Source organism: Nerophis lumbriciformis, linkage group LG01, assembly GCF_033978685.3.
Source record: "Nerophis lumbriciformis linkage group LG01, RoL_Nlum_v2.1, whole genome shotgun sequence".
Classification (NCBI taxonomy): Eukaryota; Metazoa; Chordata; class Actinopteri; order Syngnathiformes; family Syngnathidae; genus Nerophis; species Nerophis lumbriciformis.
The window spans coordinates 29902501-29923818 of record NC_084548.2 but is presented as its reverse complement, the minus strand read 5'-3'; the positions used below and the strand labels follow the sequence as shown (position 1 = coordinate 29923818).

Here is a 21318-nt window from a genome sequence, read left to right as displayed (position 1 = left end):
TTTTTGATCTTTCCACAAAGAAGTGTCCATTGGGATACACGTCTTTCATCATTCATCAAGCACTGCGCAAAGAAGCAGTGACTAGATTACCAATTTATCGCATCAAAGAAAGTACATGTTCCACTTTTCGAGAACCCTGCACAGAATTAGACAACAAAAGGAGGTTGAGAAGAAGGAAATAAAGGCCCTAAAAAGCTCCAGGGGAGGCACCTTCTTTGCTCTGTGTTCCGAACAGATGTAATTTCCTGCAGAGTAGTGCTCTTCAAAGAACAGAGCAATGACTATATCACAGTAGACAGGCTGCCAGTGTGCGTGTGTGCATCTTTAGCACATAAATTATCTATTCCTCTCAAATGAGAAGAAAAGGTTAATGAGAGGCTTGACGTTTTAAGACTGCTGACCAACCAACCAACCACTAATAAAAACCGGAGAACTCAGGAGAGCCAAGACATTCACCAAGGCCGAGTACAAGTAGTACATTTTTCTGACAGCTGGTCTGGCAGCTAATTCAATTGTGCATTAATAAAAGTTAAAAACCAAATGAGTGCTGAGCACAGCTGTCAATTTGCAATGTAGTAAATGGTGCACAAAACCACACCATTGTTGTCGGTGATATTATTACACATACTGATAATGTTTAACCAACTGAACTAAAAAAAAATCCATGTCTAACTTTGTTTTCATTTTCATTATGATAGATAAATTAATTGTTCTGTCATTTTGTATGAAGGAATATACACTAATAAACCAACAATATTGTTACTATGAGAAAAAACATGTAATTTTATACAAAACATTTTTACTCAAGTGGATTTGGAATTAGGAAAATCAGGTCTCGCTGGGACACTTCATGTTTAACTTGCCACACTGTAAGTGTGTAAGTGCTAGAGGTGGGGGAAATAAGCGATTTTTAGATTCATCGCAATTCGGACATGATTGATTATAAAATCAATTAGTAAACGTCAATTATTGATTAATGTATTGTAAATAATGTAAGGCAGACAGTTGTAAAATGTGGCTGACTGCAGCAAGCCACCTCACTGAGAGATCCGACCAGCACCTTTATTATAAGTTAAAGTTAAAGTACCAATGATTGTCACACACACACTAGGTGTGGTGAAATTTGTCCTCTGCATTTGAGCATCAAGGGTTGGAATTGGGGGTTAAATCACCAAAATGATTCCCGGGCGCGGCCACCGCTGCTGCCCACTGCTCCCCTCACCTCCCAGGGGGTGATCAAGGGTGATGGGTCAAATGCAGAGAATAATCTCGCCACACCTAGTGTGTGTGTGACAATCATTGGTACTTTAACTTTAACTTTAACTTTAAACCTGTGCGCAGAAAGTTGTGTCTCTTAGAGAGCAAAATAGGGAGCACAATCCATTTAGCGTGTCTGTCTTTATGAATATGCAGAATATATGTTGATTATCAGAACGTCTACAATACTGCAAGGAGAAAATGCAGTTATAAATATTTAGGGCGTGTGAACTGGCAGTTGCTCGGAAATGGCTGTGAGAAAAAAGGTGATTGTGCTGCAGCTCTACTCTACATATGTTTGTTATAATATATGGACTGTCAAAAATATAAATATTAGACATATCGTTTATGTAGCAATATAATTGTATAATGTTACAGCTTGCAGAGAAAATTATTTGTTTTATTTTTCTAGTCTTTTTTGCAGTGCTTTCTGTTATTTACATTTTCAAAGAAAATTGTTATTTTGCCCTTTGTCATCGATTCTGTTCATAACTTTTATGGACTGCAGGACTGCTTCTAGAATGCCCAGAAAAAGTGGTACATATCTGCTGCATGTTTCAAAACATAGCAGAACACCACAGGTACAGTAGGAGCATGATAACATGAGTGTGCAGTAAATAGGTGTCTTTGTGGTGAAAACCGCATAGTACACGCAAAAACCTCATTTAAGTAAGACGATCTGCACCAGTTATCAATTGTACACACAGTATTGGTAAATCACACGTAACACGCCCATTAAGTGTAAACAAAATGCTATAGTTTGCACACGCTGTTTAGCGTGTGGTATTTGGAGCTCAGGCCCATAGTTTATGCTCACTGGATTTGCAGTAAAATGAGTCAAATCAATGTTAAGACCATCAATCAGAAGAACTATCGCTTACATCATCTACTACACCTCAGTGTTTTTCCAAGAGCAGCTATTTCTGTGCCTTGTGCTTCACTAATGTGCCCTGTGTGAAATATGACATTATTAATACTAACCTCTCCTAATGTGTAAAATAAATCTCAGAGCCTCAGTGAGCTCACACTTTGGACAGGCAGATCTTACACCGATAAAGTTTGTTAGTGTGAAATGATCTACTGTATGTTGTCCAACTTGTCTGTGACTAATTGATAGATGGAACAGCAGCAACAGCAGGGCTTTGATGGCACACATTATTGTCATTTACTCCTGAAAATCTTTATAGCAGGCAGTTCTCACTTCAGTCAGGTGCTTAATGTATTTGTCTATTCTCTGCAACTGCTTAATTACAAAGAATTCCAACACAAAGCACAAAATACAACCTAAAAAAGGCGCAAAGGGTACAATAGATGTAAACATTTGCCTAGTGCCATTGGGACTCAACTTCCATCAGCAAGGCTCACAAAGACCTAGACCTATATTACAATAATTGCAAACAACACCCGTCATGTGAAATATCAAGCCTGGAAAGCTTCACTTTAGGCTATAGGATTTCTTGATTTTCTTCTTCTAGAAGAACCGCTAACTTCATACATTTTTAACCCAGCCCCAAGTCCATTCACCACCACCGCCACCAAACATAAATGTTTTAAAGCCCATAATTATAAATATACATCATCTGGTGCCATTGGAACCTTACCCGAACTGGATACAAAACTTTTTTGCATGGATTATTAAATGTTGTAAACTCTTATTTATTTGTGTGTGGCGTCGCGCGGGTCTCACTTCCTGTTGGGTGGGGTCCATGCCCGTGTGGCCCGACCTTGCGCTGTGGGGTCTCTGTTGGTGACTTGATGTGGTGGCGGCGCGGCCCCCGTGTCTGGTCTGGATGCTGTGTCTCGGTTGTTTGGGCGGTGGTGTGTTTGTGCGGGTTTGGGTTGGGGTGGGGGGGTCTTTTGGTGGGGGGGGGGTGTTGGTGTCTCTTGTTTGCGTGTTGGCGTTCGGGCTGACTGGCGGGCTGGCGCCGGCTGGTCTCCGTGGTCCTGGTGGCGTGTGGTTGCTGGTCGCAGTTTTTTTTTTGATCGCTTTGATTTGATTGGCTGGTGCTGGCTGTCTGGGGTTATTGCGGCTGCTGTTTCTGCTGCCGTTTGTTTGTGGTGTGGGCGCCCGTGGCTGCTGGGTCTGGTGCAAGGGTGTGGCTGATGTTGTGACTGGTGGCAGCGCGCGCGCGTGATGGCTGTCGGGGCTGACGAACTGTGTATATGTATGTATATGTGTGTGTATGTGTATGTATGTATGTATATAAATGTGTAGGTGTACATATGTGTATGTATGTGTATGTATATGTATATATGTGTATGTGTGGGTATGTATACATGTATATGTGTATGTGTATGTATATATATATATATATATATGTATGTATGTATGTATATTTATTTCTGGGGGTACGCTCTGGGCCTGCCTGTCAGACGGGGGTCGACGCCTCAGGCTACTGCATCCGAACTGCGTGTCTGGAGCTCCTGGGTCCCGCTGTCCATCCCTTCTGGGTGCCCGTCTTGGTTGGGGCCTGTTGGGCCTAGTCCCTGCGTCTATTATGGTAGCTTGGTGCTGCAAGGTATTCCGAGGTGCTGCGAGTCGGCCAGTTGCTGGGGTAGTGACCTTGTGTGTCAGCATGTCTGTGATCTTCTTTTAATTCTTTTTTTTATTTTATTTATTTATTTATTAATTTTTAAATATATTTTATTAATATTATTTTTTAATTTTTCCCCTCCCTCAGAGGGGGGGGGCTCGGCGGGGCGGTTGCTGGTTGTTCCATCTCCATCGTTGGGGTCCCTGCAGGTGGGGTGGGTGGTTCCCGTGGCCCTGTGCCGGGTGGTCCTGCGGCGGCCGATTAGGGTGGGGTGGCCGGGGGCTGGCCTCGCCGTGCTCTCCGGGGGTGGGGGGTGGGCTCGTGGGGGCCCTGTTGCCGGTGGGGCGGGGGCGGTCTTCCCGTCCGGTTGCGGGGAGTCTCTGGGTCCCTCGGGCGGGGCGTCTCGCCTTTCTGCCCGTGTGGGGTGTGGTCTCTCGCTGGCTTGGGGTCTGGCTGTCCCCTGCTTTTCTCGTGCCCTGTCCTCTGCCGGGTGCGTCTGTCTGCGGCCTGCTGCTGGCCCTTGTGGGCGGTACGGTGGGCCGGGCTCTGGGGTTCCTGTCGCTGGCCGGCTTGGCTGCGTGGGGGCGGTGGTCCCTGGTTCCCTGGGCACCACGCCTACTGTTTGTGGGTTGGGCTCTCGGGGGTGATGGGGCCGTGCTCTGGCTCCCACGCACTCTGGGAGTCGAATATATTGTACATACAAATTCACATATGCTCACATACGTACATAGGTACCTACGCTCCCACATACATACACAAATACAGTACATATTTACATACCTAAAGTTCGTACATCCACACGCACATTCAATATACAAAAATACACATACTGTACATATACACTTACTGTACAAACACATATACACACTCTGTACATATACATTCACTGTACAAACACATATACACATTCTGTACACATACATTCATTGTACAAACACATATACACATTCTGTACATATACAAGTACATATGCATACTTACACTCATGCACATAATCACGTTTCATCAAACATATATTAACGTTGTTGCCCTAGGGTAAACTGGGTGTAACACATGGCACACGGACAAAGCTTAACCTATTGTTACTATAACAATCTACAAGGTTAATGTAGTTTGCTTCACTTTCTCCCCCTCCATTTTTCTGCATTCTTTCGTATCTCAAGTTATCATTACGTATATGTATTGTTGCATTTAAACAACTGTATTGTTGATAATAAAGGTAAATTATTGGTATTGTTCATTATCAATAGCGCTATTTCTATTGGTATTTGTATTGATCCATTTGTAGTGTAATAAATGGAAATTGTCATTTCTGTATTATTTTTAATTTTTCGCTAACTGCTTATTTGCTATTACTTTTACCATCATATTTGTACATGTCGTATTTGCTGATGTTGCTCTATTGTTGTTGTTGTTGTTGTTTGCTGTTGTTGTTTTTGTCTCTCTGTCTAATCCCCCTCTTGTCCCCACAATTTCCCCCTCTGTCTTCTTTTTTTTCTCTTTCTATCCCCTCCTGCTCCGGCCCGGCTGCACTAAATGATAATATAAATACATTTAATAAAGTCAAATACAAATAAGGCAACAAGAGAAGTATCCTACACTTCTCTTTTGTAAAGTAAATCTGAACAGCAGACATGGGCATCTACATCAACTATATGATTTGCCTGAGAAGCTGGACAGGACACAAAAAAAAAACAAAACAAAAAAAAGTTGTAAACTCTAATTCAAATGGGGTGTAATGTTTAAGACGTAAAGCTATAGACCAGACTAATACAATTAGTGATGAGTAGCAATGCCAAGGCAGACAACTTTCATTGGAATTATTGACAAGGTAAGTACAGTAGTACCTCAACTTACAAGTGTCCCAACTTCAAAGACTTAAGAGATTGAATAATACACAAGTATTTTGAGCAGTCTTTTGGCTTTTTGTTGTGCTTTAGTTGCGAGCATAAATTTAGCAAGTGTCACAGTGAACATCGTAAGATCTGTTCAAAAAAACATCCGGTCTTACTCGCTCGCATTGGCATATAGCAAGAGATCGAGATTTCCCCTCGGGGATTAATAAAGTACTTCTGATTCTGATAACTTTGTTTTCCAACCATTGCAAAACAGTTAGCAGCGGTTCAACTTGAAGTCGGTGATGTCTTCTGTTGGTTTTCTCAGGGCATTGACCGCAACTGGGCTGTTGATAGTTTAATAACTTATAATCACACTCTTACCTTATCTAAAACAAATTATTACTCCAATCTCAGCCGCCTCAATAAAAACGATTCTAAATGTTAGTTTAATAAAGTAGCATCGCGAACACAACAAGGGACTTTTCCAAGTAGCTCTGCACACTCAGCTGATAACTTTATGATTCTTTACTAAAAAAATTAAGCTCATTAGACAGGAGATTAAATATAACATGTCCCAGCTTTAACTGGGTTTTATAAATAACAGCCTACATCGTGACACCCTATGGAAGATTGTTAGGGCCTATGGAGTTACTCCAAAACAGGTCACTCTCATAGGGATGTTCTACCGTCACTTTGAATGCAGCGTCATTGTTAGTGGTGAGCCACCTACATGGTACACTGTGGAGTCTGGTGTGCGGCAAGGGTGTACTATTTCCCCCATTCTCTTCCTGATTGCCATAGACTGGGTCATTTGGAATACAGGGTTTCCTGCAGCGCTTTGTTGTTAAGGCGGCCCGCCTTACAAACAAAGAGCCACCGCCTAAACTAAAGTCTTAAAAAGTTGCTCAGCTTAGTTCTGCATCTGCCTCTCTCTGCAGCACACAGCATTTTCCCACCCACAGAACCATCTGATTGGTTACACGCAGAGTGGTAACAGCCAATCAGCAGTGCGTATTCAGAGCGCATGTAACAGCCAATAAGCAGTGCGTATTCAGAGCGCATGTAACAGCCAATCAGCAGTGCGTATTCAGAGTGCATGGAGCCAGTGCTCCTGCGGTGGGGTGAGCAGAAAGGTGTTTAGCAAGTAAGCATAAGGCAGCGGACTCTCCCCAAATTATAATAAACACCTCCAAGTCAACTACTAGTAACATCACTATGAGCCTGTTGACGTTCTAGAAACATAAGCGGCAGCTCAGCTCGCTCGCAGTCCTTGACGTGAAGGCTAATTAGCTTTTAGCGTAGCGTTAGCTCACTGTGCGGTGTGTGTGCGTACGTGTGTTACGGACAGCAAAGCCCTGTCTGTCTGAGAAAAAGACAAGCATTATTGACCTAAAATTAACAACTAAGTTATTTCACTTTACCTTTTTCTGTGTTGACTGAGCTGTGTTGAAGCATCAAAAAACGTCATTATGTTAGATGAAGAGTTTCCTGACGCTGTCTCTGATAGTTTATATAATAATGTAACTGCATCATAAAGCCTACATGAACTCCATGGTGTTCAGGGATGAATAGTCTCTCCTATTGGTATTGTACTATTTTTTCAGCTATAGTTACATTAACCATTAGTAATGTAGCAGCCTAGTTTTGAATGGCAGGGTCCCTGCTATCACATGTTGATAAAAATATAACATTTACATAATAAAAATCAACTACAGGCTTCCCAAATGCTGTAATAAATTAAGCATGATGAGTTGAGCATATGTCAGCATGTGGCCCCACTTTTAATTATTTTTTTCCAAACGCTTATGGCAAACGCTAACTTACAGTAAGTCATTAATTTGACTTTCTAAGTCATTATTTTGACTTAGTAAGTCATTATTTTGACTTAGTAAGTCATTATTTTGCCTTAGTAAGTCATTATTTTGTAATTATTTTGACTTAGTAAATTACTAAGTCATAATAATGACATACTTAGAATCGCAGGTAACTAGGACTGTTTTGTTTTTACTTTACGGAAATAATATCGAGATATATATCGTATATCGCCATTCAGCAAATGGAGCGGAAACAACCAAAAGTTGTAGGCTTCTTCACGCGTCGAAGCCGGCCTACTTCACCGCAGTCTGTAGTCTATTGCACCCCAGGCTGTGTAGGCAGCGACGAGGTTGAGACGTGATGGCGCCTGGCCGAGTTACACCGATTCTTACACCCACCCACCCCTTCCCCGGTCCCCTCCCCTTGGAGAGTCACCACCTTAACTAACAAATTGTCTGGGGTAAACACTGAACTGACAGACCCAGAGCTATCCAGTGGACTTTTTCTCCCAACTTGAAGATCTAAATGTTGCTGATGATCTTGCTGTCATTGCATCAAAGCACATCCATCTGCAGGAGAAAACTGACAGACAAATTCGCTCAACAGGTAGGGCTGAACAAAAATGTGTCCAAAACACAAGTGATGTGCATTAATGCCACTCCAGATGTACCAATCACAGTGAATGGACACGCTCTCGACTATGTTGAGGACTTTACCTATCTGGGAAGTCTCGTCAGTAAGGACAACTCTGCACAAAAGGACATTAGAGCAAGACTCGCAAAGGCACAGGGTGCTTCTGCTAGGCTACACACCATCTGGAAGTCCAAGCAACATATCTTAAGAACAAAGGTCTGACTTTACAACAGTAATGTAAAATCTGTATTGTTGTACGGCTCGGAGTGCTGGCGAGTAACATCCTACGACATGAAAAAAGTGGAAGCCTTCCACAATGGATGCCTCAAGAAACTCTCTGTCGAAATCTATACAAGAAGACCAAGTGCAGCAGTGTGGTGCTAGAGATCAAATGCCGCCAATTCCAATGGCTTGGACATGTTCTCAGAATGGACCAAGACCGCATCACCAAGATCGCACTACGATGGACTCCACCTGGGAAAAGGAAGCAAGGCCGGCCCAAGAACACGTGGCGGTGTACGGTGACAGCTAAGCAAGGAGATGAACCTAACCTGGGGCGAGGCACAGCATGTTGCTCAAGACAGGCCCAGATGGAGGCAGATCGTCGAAGCCTTATGTCCCGTCAGGGACGAAGAAGATTTAAGTAAGTAAGTAAGCAAGTTTTAACGCAGAATGTATGCACTACGGATAATGGTCTCCAAAATACTCTCTCTCTTTTTGAACAAACAACATTTGAGGAACTCCTACAACTCGTAAAGGGGACAAAACAGACATAATGTTTACTTGACTCACTTCTTGGGAAACTTATCAAGGAGCGCTTTGTAATATTAGGACCATCAGTGCTAAATATTATTAACTTATCACTTTCCTCTGGTACTGTTCCCCTCGCATTAACAACGGCATTTATTCATCCTCTGCTAGACACCGGCAGTTTTTTAATAATACCACCTTAACATTTGACAACAAACAATTATACAAAGTGACTCGGTAAAGAGTCTTTGTATTATTTTCGACCCAACTCTCTTCCTTTGAGGCACACATTACGAGTGTTACTGAAACAGCCTTCTTTCATCCCTGTAAAATCGCTAAAATCTGTTCCATCTATTCCACTACCGACGCTGAGATCATTATTCATGTGTTCGTTATGTCTCGTCTCGATTACTGTAACATATTATTTTTGGATCTCCCTATGTCTAGCATTAAAAGATTACAGTTGGTACAAAATGCGGCTGCTAGACTTTTGACAAGAACAAGAAAGTTTGATCATATTACGCCTATACCGGCTCACCTGCACTGGCATCCTGTACACTTAAGATGCGACTTTAAGGTTTGACTACTTATGTATAAAATAATAAACTGTCTAGCTCCATCCTATCTTGCTGATTGTATTGTACCATATGTCCCGGACAGAAATTTGCCTTCTAAGAATTCTGGCCCAAAAAAAGGTCTGCAGATAGAGCGTTTTCTATTCGGGCTCCAGTACTCTGCAATGCCCTACCGGTAAAGGTTAGGGATGCTACCTCAGTAGAAGCATTTAAGTCCCATCTTAAAACTCATTTATCCACCCTAGCCTTTAAATAGACCCCTTTTTAGACCAGCTGATCTGCCACCTCTCTTTTCGGCTCTGCCCCCCTCTCCTGCTTGTAGAGATTATTAGGTGACCACTGATACGTTTATGCGGAGAAGGCGCTAGCTCTTCCAAGTCGGGACCAGGGGTGAACTACTTCTCTACGCATCAGTTGGTGACGTCTCTGCACTGCCGACTTGTCTACATGCAAGAGGATCCCCTTAACCTCCCTATGGACTGGACTCTCACATTGTGAACCGTACCCACTCGGCACCCGGGGGCGGTCCCCCACATCTGCGATCCCTCCCAAGGTTTCACATTGTTCCTATTGGGTTGAGTTTTTTCTTGTCCGTATGTGGGATCAGATCACAGAGGATGTTGTTGTGGTTTATAAAGCCCTTTGAGGCATTTGTGATTAAAGGGGAGCTGCACTTTTTTTTAAATTTTGCCTATTGTTCACAATCATTATGAAAGACATGAAGATGGATGTTTTTTTTTGCATTCTAAATATTAAATAAATGCGATCAAAGGTTCGCTTACAATGGAGCCTATGGGAACCGCGCAATTCCGCCTATAAAGCCCTTAAAAAACATCCAAACACCTCCATTGAGTTTTTATATACATGATGTAAGTATATATGTAATGTAGTAACGGGTATATTTATAATAACATTTAATATTTACGTATTTAGATAATTTTAAGTTTTGCTTTTTTTTCTTCATCACTGATTATTACTCACTGCAGATTTTATGAGAGCCAACAAATATAATTAAACATCACTTACTGTGCAACGTCTACTGTCATTAGGATGCCGACTGCTGGGATGTAAAAATATTCCCATTTAGATTAAGAATAACTCATAATCCTCGCGAAGATACAGGTTGTGAGGGCGGGCGAGGAGGGTGGAGGTGGACGAAGCACCTTTTTGTGTCATTCTCGCCATTTCCGGGCTCTAAGTGCCTGTCAAAGTGTAACAAATTGTCGGACCACCTACTCAGACGTCTCATGTCCAGGTGAGATGCATGATTTCTGATCTAGAATACATTTACAAGTAGCAAGGAAGTGAGAAAGCAGCAGACCACTCAATAATGTAAACATAGGGACACACAGTAGTGATAACGGCGCTGCTATAAATAGTCATCTGCATTAGCGCTCATAATAACAATATCACTAATACTTGGTTAATATTCAAGTCACCAAATGTAAAGGGGGTATAGTTGGCGGTTTTTGAATGCTTATTTACCGGCAAAATAGAGGACCTCTCATTGGATTCCAAATTCCCAAAAAGTGCGGTTCACTTACAATTATTACAATCATTATGAAAGACATGATGATGGATAGATTTTTTAATGCATTCTAAATATTAAATAAACGTAAATAAAAGTTCGCTCACAACGGAGTCAATGGGAGGGCCTCTATTCCGCCCATATAATCTAATAAATAACCATTCAAAAAGTGCCAACAATACTCCATTTACATTTTGTGACTTGAATATTACCAAATTATTAGTAATATTAGTCTTATAGGCGCCAACACAGACAAACTATTTATAGCGGCGCCATGATCACTTCCGTTTGTCCCTATGTTTACTTCATCGATCGTCTGCTGTTTCCTCGCTTCCCTGTTTCTTGAAAGTTACCTGTACATCATAAATCATGTCTCTTACCTGGAAAGTAGATGGCTGATGATGTAATCCGACAAATTGGGACTCTTTGACAGCCATTTATGACCTGTAGCTGGTGAGAAAGACACGAAAATAGCTTGGTCCCCCACCACTCCCCAACCCAGTTTCTTTGCGAGGATTATGAGACATTCTTCACCTGAATATATGAACATCCCAGCAGTCGGCAAAAAAAAAATTGATGCGTTTAAGTTAATGCACCGTGTAAGCTTAAAATTATCAAAATAGTTAAATATTAAATGTTATTATAAATGTGCTCGTTACTACATTACATACATACTTACATTATGTATATAAAACCCTAATGGAGGTGTTTGGATATTTTTTAGGGGCTCTATAGGCAGAATTGTTTGGCTCCCATCGGCTCCATTGTTAGCGGACTTTTGATTGCATTTATTTAATATTTAAAATGCTTAAAAAAAAAATAACATCCATCGTCATGTCTTTCAAAATGATTGTGAACGATAGGCAAAGTTCCAAAAAAAAGTGATGTTCCCCTTTAAGGGCTATATAAATTAACTTTGATTGATTGATTGATGTTCATGCAAAACACAAATGTCTACTGCAGCCTGGGAATACTGGCTCTCAGGAGGGTAACTGAAATTCAGTGCCAGCTCATGTGTAAATGTTTGCTGGAATAATGACAATGAAGTTCCTTGAGTAAATCAAGGATCACTGTGTTTAACTGGGTTTTGTCAAATGCAAACGTACCACTTTGAAATCCTCAGCTCTGCACTCAGTGCCATGGAAGTGACAAGAGAGCAGCATGTCGTTGATGTCATGGCCAGTGCGGTCGTAGAATTCCATCATGTTGAAAGGCCGCGGCTTGAAGTTGTGGAAGTCAGCTTTGACCTTCAAACTCTCCAGAACACTTTCTTCCACAAGATGCAAGTCTCGGATCTCATACCTGTGAAAACGATGATCCTTTTTATTATCACTACGTCGCAGTAAAATAGACAATCATTTAGAGATGGAAATATGAAATGTCTTTTTCTGGCATTTTCACTGATCAGAACTCAGGAAATAGTAAAGTTCAGATGAAGTAACAGTATGGAGCCATAAAACCCGTTTTTTTATTCACTGCTACTGCAATTGCCTCCAGGCAGGGCACAACTTCATCAAAAGTCTTAAACTGAAACATATATATACACATATACATGTGTATATATACATATATATATATATATACATGTATATATATATATATATATATATATATATATATATATATATATATATATATATATATATATATATATATATATATATATACATGTATATATATATATATATATATATATATATATACACACACACACATGTATATATATATATCTTTATATATATATATATATATATATATATATATATATAAATAAAAGGATTTGCAAATCATTGTATTCCGCTTATATTTACATCTAACACAATTTCCCAACTCATATGGAAAGGGGGTTTGTATATATATGCACACACACACACACACACACACACTCACACACACACACACACGCACGCACGCACACACACACACACACACACATAGATAGCCCGGCCCCAGTCCAAATTCTGTCAACCTAAACATACATGGCAAATAAATCTAAATATAAGGATATATTAAAAACAGTTTTCCCTTACATTAACCAATTCCCGAAACTCACAGATCCAGTGCATTCACAGCATTGATTCAGATATTTGGCATCCTGTTAAATGTCTTGAATATTTGTCTTGAGCAGGCCACTAAAAATTATTGTTCCACATTAAAAGGCCAGCAAGTAAACACCCCATAGCTCCCTCAGCATTATGGGTAGTTCAAGGAAGTTTCCTTTCATCAAAGAGAGCTCAGAAAATTCTAGCCACTGCGCCTTGTTTCCAAGGGGAGCAAAATAGCTGTAAATGCATCAGCTGCAGATGCTTGCTGTGATCACGCTGTCTTCTATTAATAAAAAGGTCACCATTCTAATGGACTCACCAAAGAGCAGATTGCTCTGATTTTATTCCCTCCCTCAAAATACTGAAATATATTTCAGAATATGTCTCAAGAGCTGACAATGTACGATGCGAAAAGAAAATGGAAACAATTACATTTTCAATGAAAGCCATAAAAGGGGAATTGCACTTTTTTGGGAATTGTTCCCATCGTTCACAATCAATATGAAGGACGAATGGATTTTTTTAATGCATTATAAATATTAAATAAAAGTAAATAAAAGTCTGCAAACAGCGGAGTCAATGGCAGGGCCTCTATTCCGCCCATAAAATCTGATAAATAACCATTCAAAAAGTGCCAACAATACTCTATTTACATTTCGTGACTTAAATATTAACAAAGTATTAGTGATATTGTTATCATAAGTGGCCCTGTGATGAGGTGGCGAAGTGCTAACACACACAAACTATATATAGCGGCGCCTTGATCACTTCTGTTTGTCTCTATGTTTATATCATTAAGTGGTCTGCTGTTTCCTCGCTTCCTTGCTCCCTGTAAGTTTATTGTAGATCATAAATCATGCCTCTCACCTAAAAAGTAGATGGGTGAGAATATAATCCGAAAAGTTGGAACACTTTCATCACCATTTGGGATCTGGAACTGTCGTAAACACCACAAAAAGCGCTGGTTCTCTCCCCCCCGCCACACCCCCTTTCGTCGTAAGGATTATGAGACAATCTTCATCTAAAAGGGAATATATGAACATCCCAGCAGTCGGCATCCTAATGACAGCAGACCTTGTACAGTAAGTGATGTTTTATTATGTTTGTTGACTCTCATAAAGTCTGCAGTGAGCAGAAATCAGTAATGAACAAAAAAAAGCAAACGTTGTGATGTGTTTTTGAAATGAATGCACCGCTTATGCTAAATAAATGATCAGAATACGTAAAGATTAAATGTTATTATAAATGTGCCTGTTACCACATAATACATATACTTACATCATGTAAAATAAACCTCAATGGAAGTGTTTAGATGTGTTTTTATAGTCTCTCTAGGCAGAATTGTTTGGCTCCCATAGGCTACATTGTAAGCGGACTTTTGATCGAATTTATTTAATATTTAGAATGCAAAAAATATATATAATAAATACATCCGTTGTCATGTCTCTCGTAATTATTATAAACGATAGGCAAAAAAGTGCAGTTCCCCTTTAACTAAAAGGCACCTGAGATGTCAGCAGCCCATCATAAATACCATGACAAGAGATATTTCTCAGACCAGTGACTACAAACATGAAAGTGAGAATGTTCTCAAATGGATTTGAATACCAAAAGTGTTTTCATTTTGGCCGTGGGTGACAACTACTAAGTAACATTGAGCCACCTCCCCACCTTTCAAACAGAGGCAGCATACTGAGTAATAATCTACAGACTGGAGTACTTATATTGAATGCGGACCGAAGGAAATTCTGAATATTTGCTTTGATTTTTAACTTGACTGACAAAATGTTTTTTCTTCCAGGGCAATGTGGGGTGATGACAAGACACATTCAGATCTTCAAAGATTAGTGATAAAGGTTGGCTGTAAAGCCACCTAGTGAAGTTACCAGAGGCGCTGAATGCTGATGGCATCTCTCCAATGACAGCTCACCACAGACTGACATCATCTCCCAGCTCCCAGCTGTGTCTCTTCTTCATTTCTCTAACCTTCACATAAACTGTGCTACACACTGGTAGCAGTCACTATATTTACCGTATTTTCCAGACCATAGGGCGCACCGGATTATAAGGCGCACTGCCGATGAGCCGGTGTAGTCAGGTCTATTTTCATACAAAAGGTGCACCGGATTATAGGGCGCATTAAAGGGGTCATATTATTTTAATTTTTTTTCTAAATTGAAAACACTTCCTTGTGGTCTACATAACATGTAATGTGGTTCTTTGGTCAAACTGTTGCATACATTATGTTTTATAGACCATCTTCAAGTCACTTTCTGACAGTCGCTTCAGGATGCGCCGTTTTGTAGGCGGTCTTATTTACAGTGGGGCAAAAAAGTATTTAGTCAGCCACCAATTGTGCAAGTTCTCCCACTTAAAATGATGACAGAGGTCTGTAATTTTCATCATAGGTACACTTCAACTGTGAGAGACAGAATGTGAAAAAAAAAATCCAGGAATTCACATTGTAGGATTTTTAAAGAAGTTATTTGTAAATTATGGTGGAAAATAAGTATTTGGTCAATAACAAAAATTCAACTCAATACTTTGTAATATAACCTTTGTTGGCAATAACAGAGGTCAAACGATTACTATAGGTCTTTACCAGGTTTGCACACACAGTAGCTGGTATTTTGGCCCATTCCTCCATGCAGATCTTCTCGAGAGCAGTGATGTTTTGGGGCTGTTGCCGAGCAACACAGACTTTCAACTCCCTGCACAGATTTTCTATGGGGTTGAGGTCTGGAGACTGGCTAGTCCACTCCAGGACTTTCAAATGCTTCTTACGGAGTCACTCCTTCGTTGCCCGGGCGGTGTGTTTGGGATCATTGTCATGCTGGAAGACCCAGCCACCTTCCACTTCAAAGCTCTCACTGATGGAAGGAGGTTTTGGCTCAAAATCTCACGATTCATGGCCCCATTCATTCTTTCCTTAACACGGATCAGTCGGCCTGTCCCCTTAGCAGAAAAACAGCCCCAAAGCATGATGTTTCCACCCCCATGCTTCACAGTAGGTATGGTGTTCTTGGGATGCAACTCAGTATTCTTCTTCCTCCAAACACGACGAGTTGAGTTTATACCAAAAAGTTCTATTTTGGTTTCATCTGACCACATGACATTCTCCCAATCCTCTGCTGTATCATCCATGTGCTCTCTGGCAAACTTCAGACGGGCCTGGACATGCACTGGCTTAAGCAGGGGGACACGTCTGGCACTGCAGGATTTGATTCCCTGTCGGCGTAGTGTGTTACTGATGGTAACCTTTGTTACTTTGGTCCCAGCTCTCTGCAGGTCATTCACCAGGTCCCCCCGTGTGGTTCTGGGATTTTTGCTCACCGTTCTCATGATCATTTTGACCCTATGGGATGAGATTTTGCGTGGAGCCCCAGATCGAGGGAGATTATCAGTGGTCTTGTATGTCTTCCATTTTCTGATAATTTCTCCCACAGTTGATTTTTTCACACCAAGCTGCTTGCCTATTGTAGATTCACTCTTCACAGTCTGGTGCAGGTCTACAATTCTTTTCCTGGTGTCCTTCGACAGCTCTTTGGTCTTGGCCATAGTGGAGTTTGGAGTCTGACTGTTTGAGGCTGTGGACAGGTGTCTTTTATACAGATAACAAGTTCAAACAGGTGTCATTAATACAGGTAACGAGTGGAGGACAGAAGAGCTTCTTAAAGAAGAAGTTACAGGTCTGTGAGAGCCAAAGATCTTCCTTGTTTGAAGTGACCAAATACTTATTTTCCACCATAATTTACAAATAAATTCTTTAAAATTCCTAGAATGTGAATTCCTGGATTTTTTTTCACATTCTGTCTCTCACAGTTGAAGTGTACCTATGATGAAAATTACAGACCTCTGTCATCATTTTAAGTGGGAGAACTTGCACAATCGGTGGCTGACTAAATACTTTTTTGCCCCACTGTATGTGGCTCACCCTCGGCAGCGTCTTTTCTCCGTCATCTTTGTTGTATCGGTGTAGCGTGCAAGGACGGGGGTGGAAGAAGTGTCAAAAGATGGAGCTAACTGTTTTAATGACATTCAGACTTTACTTAAATCAATAACGGAGCAGCATCTCCTCATCCGTGGCTCACTAGTGCAATAACAACGCCGGAAATGTGTCCCGTGATAACCGTCCGACCGGAACTCTCTAATAACTAAAGTTCCTTGGGTGAATTATATACACTCACTACGCCGGTATGTTTTAGCGCTTTCATGGCGAGTCTACTGACGGATATAAGTAAGAACTTTACATTACTTTATTTTAGAAATGGCAACAGCGGAGGATGAATGTCCCATAACAAGAAGATAGAGAAAAAGAAGAAGCTTATCGACTACGGTGTCATCACGGACTACAAAAGCGGACGCGCGCAAATTATCAGGACTTATGCAGATCCCAAATACAGGTCAGCAGGTAAGAGAAGGTAAGAAAAGTTGCTTTTGCATAATATTGCTAAACAAAACGCCAGATAATATGTCTTACCTTATACACACAATATAATAATACTCATATGTTGAAGCACAGTACAATTCAGCAAGCGGTGCGACTTCATAGCTTACCAAAGTCATACTAAAACATGTTGATATATTTTTGAGCGCCATGTGTTATGTTCTATATTTTCAATGGAACATATACAATTTTGTTGTTGTTTACTTAAGTCATATTGCAGTCTACACGTATCTCTTATGTGTGACTGCCATCTACTGGTCACACTTATCATTTCACCATGTACCAAATAAAATAGCTTTGAGGTCGGTAAGCACAACCAAAATTATTCCGTACATTAGGCGCACCTGGTTATAAGGCGCACTGTCGAGTTTTGAGAAAATGAAAGGATCTTAAGTGCGCCTTATAGTCCGATAAATACAATACTCTGTAAACAACCACACTCAATTATCACAATCCTTTTACAGTGGCTTGCAAAAGTAGCCATACCCCTTGAACTTTTCCATATTTCATCACAATACAACCAGAAACATAAATATATTTTATTGGAATTTTATGTGAAAGACCAACACAAAGTGGTATACTATTGTGAAGTTGAAATACAATTGTACATGATTTATTTATTTATTTTTCTCCAACAAATAAAGTGAAAAGTGCTGTGTCTAGGGCCTGATTTACTAAGATCCAAATACCACGCGCTAAACAGCGTGTGCAATCTCTAAAATAACGTGTACCATTAGTGGGGGTGTTGCGTATGATCTACTAAGACTGTGTGCAATGGAAAAGTGGCGCAGACCGCCTTGTTTAAATGAGGATTTCAGTAAATCGGGCCTTTACTGTATAATATTACACAAGTATGATGTATTTAAATATATTTGATGATAACTTTTTCTTATTCTATGTCTGCACTGATTGGTAGAATTTCGATTGGCTTATATATGGATGTTTGTAGCACATTAGTCCCACTGTGCTAAATGACAACTGTCAACTATCAAATAATCACCGCTTAACTGCTTAACAGTACTGTGCTATGTGATGATGAATATAATCATTTGCAATGTATATGCTGTAGTGCAGTGTTTTTCAACCGCACTAGTGTACCGTGAGATACAGTCTGGTGTGCCATGGGCATACTTGCCAACCCTCCCGATTTTCCCGGGAGACTCCCGAATTTCAGTGCCCCTCCCGAAAATCTCCCGGGGCAACGATTCTCCCGAATTTCTCCCGATTTCCACCCGGACAACAATATTGGGGGCGTGCCTTAAAGGCACTGCCTTTAGCGTCCTCTCTCACCTGAAACCTTCACCCCTTAACAGCCGCATGCTGTCCAGGCGTCTGCTTTTCCTCCATATAAACAGCGTGCCGGCCCAGTCACATAATAATGTAGCGTTGGATGGGTTTAACAATGGTCTTTGCTCGAAGATGTCAGGAAATGCTGACACGTTGAATGATCTTTTAACTGGCTTAATGATAACGTTAATTTCAAGCACACACACATATAAGTGAATGCCATACATACTTGTTCAACAGCCATACATGTCACACTGACGGTGGCCGTATAAACAACTTTAACACTGTTACAAATATGCGCCACACTGTCAACCCACACCAAACAAGAATGACAAACACATTTCGGGAGAACATTCGCACCGTAACACAACATAAACACAACAGAACAAATACCCAGAACCCTTTGCAGCACAAACTCTTCCGGGACGCTACAATAACATCTACGGCTTTTGGAGCTCAGTGCACAACTGCACACACAACAAGAAGGAGACGAAGCAGAAGAACGAAGAAGAGACATGGCGACGACGAGTAAGAAGAAGAAATATGCTTGCGAGTTCCAAAATGATTGGAAAAAAGAATTTAATTTCATCCAAGACAGCTCGAAGGGGAAGGGGTACGCGGCCTGCACCTCAACCCCGCCTCCCCAATCCCGCCCCCGCAACCAAGCCCCCATCTCAAGGTTGGCAAGTAAGGCCATGGGGGGATTATGTAATTTCACCTAATTGGGTTAAAAACATTTTTTGCAAACCAGTAATTATAATTTGCAAATAATGTGCCGTTGTTGAGTGTCTGTGCTGTCTAGAAATCGGCAGAGTAACCATGTAATACTCTTTCATATTAGTAGGTGGCAGCAGGTAGCTAATTGCTTTGTAGATGTCGGGTTTGTCATGGTTTGTCGTGATCACAATATGCAGACGACAGCGGGAGGCAGTGTGCAGGTAAAAAGGTGTCTAATGCTTAAACCAAAAATAACAAAAGGCGAGTGCCGCTAAGAAAAGGCATTGAAGCTTAGGGATGGCTATGCAAAACGAAACTAAAACTGAACTGGCTGCAAAATAAACAACAAAAGAATGCTGGACGACAGCGCGTGGAGCAGACGGCGTCCACAAAGTACATTTGAACATAACATGACAACCAACAATGTCCACACAAAGAAGGATAACAACAACTTAAATAGTCTTGATTGCTAAAACAAAGTAGATGCGTGAAAAATCGTTCAAAGGAAGACATGAAACTGCTACAGGAAAATACCAAAAAAAGAGAAAAAGCCACCAAAATAAGAGCAAAAGACAAGAACTAAAACACTACACACAGAAAAACAGCAAAAAACTCAAAACAAGTCAGGGCGTGATGTGACAGGTCGTGACAGTACATCTACTTTGAGACAAGAGCTATATTGATGCATGGTTGGTTATGGTTTATAGTCATATCCAACAATTGCGACAACTACTTTTTACTGTCAACTGAGTTTTGTTTTTTAATGATTTGTGCTGGTGGTGTGCCTCCGGATTTTTTCAACGCAAAAAATGTGCCTTGGTTAAAAAAGGTTGTAAAACACTGGTGTAGTGTACTATCAAAGTTCTGCAAGCAGTATTCTATACACATGAGTATAGAGTTTGTGTGTGTTACCTGTGGTTGAGCAGCGCCAGCAGCTCCCCTGCGTGATACAAGTCATTGCGTGTCACTCGACTGAAGCGGAAAGCGTTCAGGTTGCAGAAAGTGACCGCGGGAAACGTCATGATCGGGGTCGTGACCTCATCCAGTTTGGTGACGTGCGGGTACTCCAGGTAGAAATGGATCCTGTCCACGCACATGAACACCAGCACGGCCATGGAAGCGAAGAAGAAGACGAGCCACAGGAAGCGTCGGAAGCAGAAGCGCTCGTAGGTGAAAATGTGCGAGATTCCGTGCAAGGTGGACCTGTGCGCGAAAACTTCAATGGGCACCGGCTGGTCTGCGTCCACGTCTTCTCTGTCCACCTGCAGGTCCATCGTCACGGTGCGGATGTTGGCTGGCAGACTCGGTCGTTCAATATCCACCTGTGGCGCCAGCAGTCCACCTGCAAAGACGCACACACAAAAACACGCGATGAGTTGACTCGTCATCCGCACACACACGCACACACACACACACACACACACACACACACACACACACACACACACACACACACACACACACACACACACACACACACACACACACACACACGCACACACACACACACACACACACACACACGGAAAACTTCAAATCAAACGAAAAAAGATACCGAGTTTTGCATTGAACTGCACAAGATGGTCCGTTAACGCAGCTCGACATTGTGGTTAAAGGAATTAAAAAAAAAATAAACAAAGCTTGACTTTTGTGTTCCATCAGCCTGGAAATTTGCTGCTCGATTAGAAATCCAGTGGAGCGCGAATGATGTTTGCACGCCAGCAGGAGACGCAAACGAAGAGGGACATGTATCCTTTCGGACAATTCAGATTATTTCAGATTAGCAATGTGGCTCAATTTCCATAAAAAAATATTCTACTATCGACCTCTTCTGCTATGGACGTGCAGGAGTCGTGCAGACGCTGCCTTGTTGTGGTCGCTGCATGCTCAGT

General features: G+C 41.3%; 1 protein-coding gene across 5 annotated transcripts in view; it reads right to left on the bottom strand.

The window, feature by feature from the left end:
- The window catches only part of LOC133618558 (acid-sensing ion channel 1-like), a 156990-nt gene that overhangs the window by 122395 nt on the left and 13277 nt on the right, over window positions 1–21318 (bottom strand). For 2 of the 5 annotated variants that reach the window (XM_061979038.1, XM_061979064.1), the window contains exons 1-3: window positions 20982–21296; window positions 20339–20768; window positions 12037–12232 (exon numbers count right to left, since the gene is read on the bottom strand). In XM_061979038.1, coding sequence (XP_061835022.1) covers window positions 12037–12232; window positions 20339–20700 — 558 coding nt within the window. In that variant the 5' untranslated portion in view covers window positions 20701–20768; window positions 20982–21296. Of the gene's footprint in view, window positions 1–12036; window positions 12233–20338; window positions 20769–20981; window positions 21301–21318 lie in introns of those variants that run through there. The other 3 variants (XM_061979054.1, XM_061979081.2, XM_061979046.1) reach the window with 3 other exon arrangements.